Raw genomic sequence first — 8,882 nt, forward strand, 5'->3', positions numbered from 1 at the left:
CGATACCGCTACTTATCGACCGATACAGTACGATACATAGTTGTCATGGCGTCGCCAAGGCGGTGATTTGGCATCCTGGCAGAAAAAGAAGTTCATGGCAGTGCTACGATTTACGTGACTCACAAATGGCGGTCGCCATTGGCTGATAGGCGTCGCTATGGCATCGCCATGGACGCCAGGTCACGCCTGATTCACTAGGCGGTCGATTTTTTGTAAAATGCAGGGTGATTTTGATAGGGCTATGTTGATTTTTGATGATTTGACGTTGCTTAATGTTGGTTTTATATGTTATAGGGTATATATTGTAGGCTTGTAGCATATTAAATAACTTTAGATAATAGGGGAAATAAAAAAATAGCGTACTAAATAATTTTAGAAAATAGGAAAAATAAAAAATGACACATCGCCATGGACGCCAGGTCACGCCTGATTCACTAGGCGGTCGATTTTTTGTAAAATGCAGGGTGATTTTGATAGGGCTATGTTGATTTTTGATGATTTGACGTTGCTTAATGTTGGTTTTATATGTTATAGGGTATATATTGTAGGCTTGTAGCATACTAAATAACTTTAGAAAATAGGGGAAATAAAAAAATAGCGTACTAAATAATTTTAGAAAATAGGAAAAATAAAAAATGACACATGGGCGATTTGACCACCATGGCAACGCCATAACGGGCGATTCATCGCCAAATCGATTAGCCACCCCTCCACCGCCTTGGATCGATTTGACGTTGTGACAACTATGGTATGATATGTACCGATACTTAAAACCTTAGGTACATCTAGGGGTGTCAATTCCAGGCCTGGCTTAGTTAACCCGATCGAGCCTGCCCAGTTAAAGCTCCACCTGGACTGGCCTGTTTAATAAACGTGTCAGGCTTGAGCTCGGCCCGTTTATTAATCAGGCGTTCACAGTGCAGAGGTGTGAACCGATAGGTGCCTGATCGAGTCGATCGGTAATAGGCCCAACCGAGCCTGACCCCTTTACCTATGGGAAATTCCTAGTCTATCCAGAAGCCCAAACCACTTATATTAAGTGGAAAGATCATATGGAAAAAAAACCCTAACACGCCCCCTGTCCCTCTTTGGATCTTCCTCTTCGTTTTGTCTCTACTTCCATTGGAACAAGAGTGATGTTCTTCCCTTTCTGTCTTCTGCTTCTCTTTGTTTTGCCTTTTGTTGCGCTTCCGCATGAGGCCGTCCACTAGAACTCTGTGCGGCTTTGCTATTCCTTGTCAAAGAGTGAAGATGGAAGATGAACTCTTCCTCTTTGTTTCAGCCTTTTGTGCAGTTTTCACCTCAACTGCAAAATGAGAGGATGGATGTGTTATGTAAATTAGTGTAAAAAAAGTTATTTTGTTGTGGCTTGTACTTGGAATTTTTTGGTGAGCCCTGCGGCCCTGCCCCTCTTTAGTCTCAACATAGCTCTGTACTTCTCTTTCTTTTTGTTATTATTATGTTATCCATTGGATTTACCAAACACAAAAAAGACGTTATCCATTGGATGTGGTGAATGCCGAATGGTGATTGAGGTTTGTGGATTTTGTGGTTGTGGAGCTTTGAGGAGGAGATGCAAAGCATGTGGGAACTGTTAAAAATTTTCCATTAAGTAATAAACATGTCAACCATGGAATGGGATGAGCTGATGTGGTTTAGAATACACTCAAATTCATAGTTGTAACGGTGCCAAGGAGTTGGAGGGCTGCCTAAGCGCTTAGGCGACAAGATGTCCGCCTTAAGGCGAACAAGGCGAGCAAGTGTTATTTTTTATTTTCACTATTTTCTAACATTATTTAGTATAATATATATATATATATTGTATCATAAAAGATAAACATTGAGCCACAACAAGTCATCAAAAATCAATATTAAGCGACATCAAATCATCTAAGATCAACATTGAGTCACATTGAGTCACATTGAATCACATTAAGTCATAAAAAATCAACATTTAGAGAAATGCTCTTGTTCTATAATAAGTTTTACTGGTCAAATGATTTTATTTTTACATGAGAATTTTTGTATTAGGTATAACACAAAACCAACTTTCCAAAAAGTTAAAGATTGCTTAAATTTGAGTTGTAATGACAGAGTCATGTTCTGGTCAAACTTATTTTAAAGTGCCTAATTGCTGTTAAAATTGCTTGAATGAAAATAATTTTAAAGAGATCAAAACAAAAGATTATTTTACCGGATTTTTGTTTTTTAGCAATGTTTTACCTTGATAAGATTTATAAAATTTCCAGAATCGCGAAAAACCCCATTTGAAAGTTGAAAAACACCCCTACAACAAAAAATTCAGTTTTTGTTCTTGGACTGGGGGGTTGATTTCTTATCCTTTTGGAATTTGATTTTTAAATTATTTTTATTGGATTCAAATAGGGGGTACTTTTTATCCATGAAAAATATCTTATGTAAATGAAAAACATTTATTTGAAATATATTTGGCGTAAATAAGTAAAAAAATATAAGACGACATGTAAGGCAATAAGAGGTGACAGTTGCTTAGGACCTAAGCAAACCGCTTGGATGCCAGGGTGGTTGGTGACGCCTTGACAACCATGGTCACTTAATACAATACATGTGGCTAATCTTAAGGAGACCATAAGCATACCTCTTGTCTAAAGATGGTGTTTCCAGAGAACCCTAATGGGCAAAAGCCTCAATTTAAGGAAAGAGCATTTAAAGCTAAACCCTCCTAAGGCCCTATTAAGGCCCGTTCATGGCAGCTCGAGACCGACTGTCCGACCCGATTAGAAACCGTACCATGCCTTCAAAACCTTAGCTCGTTTAGTTAAACAGGCGTTCACAGTGCGGGACTTGAAAGTGGTCAAGGCAGGCTAGGCTTAACCGAGCCAAACTTGTTGACACTCCTCGGTATAGCCCCCATGGGCACTGATCAAACGATCGATAATATTCACAAATCACACATAATAAAACTCATCAAATTCAATTCTCAACCAAAATAATCAACTATTATAAATCTCAAATAATGGTTAAACTTCAAAACCAATTATTAGAGTTTACATCTCAAATTTATTTCTACTACATCCATCTAAGAAACAATAATAACAACTAATAAGGAAATCTTTGATTCGCCCTAAACTCCGCTCCAAAAGTACCACCATCTCAATCATCTGTGTTGTTAAAATAATGGGGTGAGCTTAATAGCCGAGAAAGAAAAAATATTGTAAGAATACAACACAAATAACAACAATAAAAATCACAAAGGTTTAAAACAAACGTTTTAGTTAGTTTTTCACAAAATAGCTTTCCTTAGTAAAACACTTTCACTTGATTTCTCTCCTTGTCACTTTAGTCGACGGCAAGGGAAATAGGCTGTCACCGCCCATACTCAGAGAGAGAAAACACAGCCCCCTTACAAGTCACACAATCACATTGTCGTGACCCCCTCAGTGACTATAATTTCATGGCTTCATGGAAGACACTGCCTCTCGGGTGGAAATTACTCTCCACAGTACGAGACAATCCATTTATCTTCAAACTCTCTTTTCACAACTTTCACAAAATGACCTTTTTCATATTCATCATTTTCTAAATCACCATTTTCATATTACATATGTAAAAGCATCGATAAAATATTAAAGCAATATTCCCAAAATCACCTCTACAAAATACATCACACAATAACATTCATCATTACCAAATTTTAGTCTCTTTCATAATCACAAATCATACGTAAACACAATTCAATAGGCATGCACCAATATATCTCAATAGTACAAGCATATCATGCACCTCATTATACAGTAATACCAGACACCTGTGGTGTAATCCCACTTACCTCAGCGCGCATGTCTCCTACTTCCACCCTCCGAGCTTTGAATGCTCAAGTCAATCACCACCTCCAATAGGTATAACTTCCCATTAATTTCCTAATTCAAAACTAACTCAATGCCCCACTTTCCCCCAAAAGTCAACCCTCTCAAATGGAGGTCAAACTCTAGGAATCAATTCCACTCGACACGTATTATCACCCTTTAGAAGATGAGAATGATCGGTTGAGTGATTGAAGAGTAATTAGAAAAATTCTAGCTTAGGTTGAAATTTTCAAATTTTAGTAAATCTGAAATTACTCTCAATCTGTTGGTCAAATGCTCCCCAAATTTGGATTGTAATCTCCCCTAGGGTAGATTTACTAACCCTCAAAGATGATCATGATGACGGTTAGATTAAAAGTAATTAAAGAGAGAGATTTTTTCAGTTCTCAAAATTTTACAGATTTCATTAGTTTTTTATAGGCAAGGGCAGAATTGAAAATAAGAAAATTTCTCATGATCCAACCATCAGAGTTGTCTTAGATTTGAATCAAGTCCCAGCTAGGGTAGATGAACATGTGTTCAAAATTTCAGATCGATCGGATGGTTGAATTGCTTAATCTAGAAAAACAACCTATATCCAACCCTCTAGAAAATGGAATCTTAAATAAAGAACTTGAAGAATTATTGTTGTTGATGACAAAAAGTAGAAATTGAATAGAGAGAAGAACTATCTGTGGTAATGAGAGAATAATAATAAGAGAACCCAACATCTTGTGGAGAAGTTTAATCAATCGGACCAAACATCAATTTTGTCACCTTGACCAAACAGAAGGAAGTCTTCACATATGAAGAGGAGCAGCTACAATAGTAAAAGTAATTTTTACTAATAAAAATTCGTGTACAATGCTTAACCCCTTTATAAACTTATGTAGAAGACTAAAAAATAGACTTAGACACTGGAAATGAAGGGCCTGACCCAATCCTTAACCAATAGGACACTAAATTGTCTAAGAAACTGCAATAACAAAGGAAATAAATTCGAAACTGGACTGGACTTAAGATTCCTATTCTAGTCCAACTAAAACACTTAATAGTAAGTAAATTAAAGAAATAAAGGCTCTTACTTGACTAATCCCGTATGCCTAGCCCATATTATATTATAGGCCCCCCTGAAAGTGGCTCATTACAAATTAAACCCTTAGAACTAAAGGCCCGACACATATATAACCCATGCTAAAGCTTATTTCTACTAAAATAAGCCCAAATAGATATTAAATTGGCATCATCCCCTCTTTTTAAGACTTATAATGTTTTAACCTCTAACCACTTACCAACTCAAGTGACAACCACTAGGCTAACACTTAATTATTAATTTAAGTAAAAAAAAAAAAAAAATCTATGGAGGCTGAAAGAAAACATAAAAGAAAATGCATACCCTAAGGTCGAAACTTTGGGGCATTACATATACCCTCATAAAAATTGCCCCTGAAATTTCACATACTTCAATCATAATAGGCTATCTAACCTAAATCTTTCAACAATAGATTCAATTGACTCAATTTACCAACTTTCCAACCATAAAACCTGAACCAAGGTAGATACAACCTTAATAGATTCCCCTGGATCACATCACCAATACCAACATATCATTATCAGAGTTCCACTATAACAAAACAATGTTAATAGTTTCGATGTCTTATCTCATCAATATCCTTCCTCTAGAAAATTATTCAAAGTTATCAACAATACTTTTAGTTTTACTAGTCAATCACTGTACAATGTCAATGTTTTATGCTTTTGTAAATTTCTTTTATTAAAGTCCCTATACCAACAGATTCTACCCTAAAAGCTTTGATACCATTTTTGTCATGACCCAGACCTAGATGTCAGTTGGTGATTGACCTTGGTTCATAGTTTTTAAGGCGCTGGTAAGGCGACGCCTTAGCAGCACCTTGGCGCTGATGCGGATGCGGTCTAGAGATGGTAAGGCAGTGCTCCGCCTTATGTCAAGTGGCGCCTTATGGGTTTTTTTTTTTTTTTTTTAAACACATTTTAAAATTATTTGATGAAGATTCCAAATATAGATTTTTTATTGGTAGGTGTATGGTTTTGTTAACACTTGAGATGTATGGGATCAACTTTACTCCATCAAAAAATAACCAAAACAAACAAAACAAAAACACGATTCACAAACAGGGTTTGGATTTTGTCAAGGGTTTTAAGAAAGGGCTTTGAGAAGGAATCAAGGAACAAGGAAGAACCATTGATCTAGGCCACCATTTTGCTCCGACAGCGGTGAGCTTCATTCTTCTTTGACGGGAGTAGAAATATCGTGGATGAGCTTAGGACTTAGGCACTCATTTTGGCATCATAGAGGTAAGTATAATAAATACTTGTATTTTTTATGTCTTCTTTTCTTTATATTTATAATTTTGTTTCATAATTATGTATTTATATTATATGTTAATATGTTATGATGATTAATGATTGATGATTGATGATTGATGATTGATGAAGATGAATTTAGTTTATTCATTTTATTGATTTGTTTTCTTGATGAATATCTTACATTGGTATGAATATGAACATTTAATATTAATTTAGCATATGAGTAATAGGATTCAACTAGGATTTGAGCCAAATAGATTGGTTTTATAAAAAAATTACACAGAAACGTTTTAGTCGATAAGGCGACGCTTTATGCCCGCCTTATCGCTAAGGCGCTCTGAAAGACCCTCAAATGCCTTCGCCGCCTTACCGCCTTAAAAACTATGCCTTGGTCTAAGATGACAAAACCAAGTCTGGGCTGCGCCTTTTAAGGTAACTGGGAATGTTTGGCAGGGAGTAGGATCTGAGGCTTTTTGGAATAACATAATGGTTTTGAAGCTTTGCAAGTGATCCCAAGGGTCAGACGTGCTGTCATACGTTTCAAAACTTGATAGTTTGAATCTGTGTGGCAGGGATGCCATCATAATCACCTCGGGAAGGGCTGATTCACTGGAGGAATCTAGTTCTTCATCCTTGGTCTGCTTGTATAAGGCTCATTCGATTCGATCATGGATTTTCAATGCTGGTTCCGTTTCCTGGTCATAGGGCTCGGTGGCTTGACCTCGAGATATTTCAGCCGTTTAGCCCCTTTGTTCACCTCGGGACCTCCGTTGGCCGGGCTTCTGCAATCGGAAAGGGTGTCTGTAGAGCTAGATCTGCTTAAGTTTTCTTGGTTGGGACCAGGGACACGAGTGGTGTGGTTTTTCTCATTATGGCCATGGGCTTGGGCATGATTAATTGTTCTTGAGGCATCTTGTACTATTTGTGTCATTGCTTGCGGTTGTCTTACAGGGCATTGAATTGTGCTACTGTAACTGTGGCTGGCACGGGCTAACGTTGGTTATCATTTGGTGGTAGTGACGGATTGGGGCGTGTGGCATATTGATTGGTTATTTTGCTCCGTTGGTCTTTGGGTCCTGCCCCCCTGCTTGTTTTTTCTCCCGTTGTTTCTCCCTACGTGCCCTAGTCTGGGAAGGAGCCGAGGGAAGGGTCTGTTTCGGGAAGACGGTCCTGCTTGATTTTTCTGTGTACATGATTGGCCTGCACACGTTTCTTCTCTTGCCTATGCTCCCAGTTTCCCACGGACAGCGCCGATTTGTTTCTGGCGAAAATCTGCAGAGAGTTGAAAAATAGAACAAAGTCGATGACTGCAGCCTCAGTCAGATTTTGGGCAAATAGCAGTATGAATTCGGGAATGAGAGTAATAGGTTAAGAGTGTGCAGAGAAATTGACCTGCTTTCTTGTGTCTCGTCCCTCTATTTATCCAGTAGATTCACTAGTCTTTTGATCTGTTATCGGAATGACCCACGTTCCTCTTGTAACCGTTCTTGTGATGGATCATGGGGAGTTATGGAGAGCCCTTAACTGTTGTTCGTGGGGAGTTGATTTGTCGGCGGTTACAAAATGGCTCTAGGCCGATGTTGGAATAGATCCAATCCTCTGCCACATGTACTTCGCTGGTTGGTTGGGTGATTTCATGCGTATCACTTTCATTATATTGAATTAGTTTATTGAATAGGGTGCCCATGTGACACTACAAATCATTATATTTCTTGGTCATGTTACCGGATCAATCAGTAAAGCAAGTAAGTTTTAATGCTTATACATAAAGATGAGCTGTTATGAGCGGGAGGCAAGCACATGACCTCTTTTTCATGGCAGCATTTCAACCAATTCAGTTATGGAAACTAAGGGCCTGCATGTTAATTTCTGTTACTGGGCCATATTTCTATTCCAGAAATAGCTTTTGGTTTTTCCATTCCTGAGCAGTATCTCAACGAATTCAGTTATGGGATCTAAGGGCCTGCATGATAGCATTACTGTTACTGGGCCATATTTCTATTACAGAAAAAAAAAAAAAAAAAAAAAAAAAGCGTTTGGTGGAAACATGTAGTAATTTCTATTCCAGAAATAGTTCCAAATGTTTGCTTCTCAATTTTCAACTTTTAATGTTTCTCAGCGACTGGTTCATTCCTAGAAAAAAAAAAAAAATGATCTGGCGTTAAGAAACATATTTCTATTTATTTATTTTTTCTTGGTGGTTTTCAGAAATGAATAAACTCAGAAACAGAAGTGTTATCATGCTTGTCCTAAATGCTACATATTTAACCTTATTCTTCTCATGCTAGGATTATTTATTGCCAACGTTACAAATAAAAAAAGTATTTATGCGTTTTGTCTAGGTATCTATGCATGTTTTGAGTTAGGAGAATAAATCACTGACTCTGGTTGGACTACTGTGTTAGATGCAGGTGCAGGAATAGGAAGTGTGACAAAGCAAGAGCAGTCTGAGGTATTATTTTTATTTACTTTCCATATTGCTTGTGCATATCTAATTTTTCTCCAAATATAATTTGACATAGTTACCATTTTCCTTTATCTTGTATTTTTTATTTTTTTGCTTTTTGGTTCTGTTTACATTTTTCTATATAATTGGGTACACTTGGGAACTTGGAGAGTAATGTAGGACTAGATTTGAACAATCAAACTAGACCCAAACAACAGGAACTTTTAGACCAAAGAACAACCAAAACCAGCCCAAATATATAT

General features: G+C 37.3%; 1 protein-coding gene across 2 annotated transcripts in view; it reads left to right on the forward strand.

The window, feature by feature from the left end:
* The window catches only part of LOC122088967 (DNA-binding protein RHL1), a gene marked incomplete at its 3' end in the record, with an annotated part of 35,324 nt that extends 26,699 nt beyond the window's left edge, over nt 1–8,625 (forward strand). For both annotated transcript variants that reach the window (XM_042658352.1, XM_042658353.1), the window contains 1 exon segment: nt 8,585–8,625. In XM_042658352.1, the coding sequence (XP_042514286.1) occupies nt 8,585–8,625 (41 nt within the window).
* Nucleotides 8,626–8,882: the final 257 nt, after the last annotated feature.

Source organism: Macadamia integrifolia, chromosome 9, assembly GCF_013358625.1.
Source record: "Macadamia integrifolia cultivar HAES 741 chromosome 9, SCU_Mint_v3, whole genome shotgun sequence".
Classification (NCBI taxonomy): Eukaryota; Viridiplantae; Streptophyta; class Magnoliopsida; order Proteales; family Proteaceae; genus Macadamia; species Macadamia integrifolia.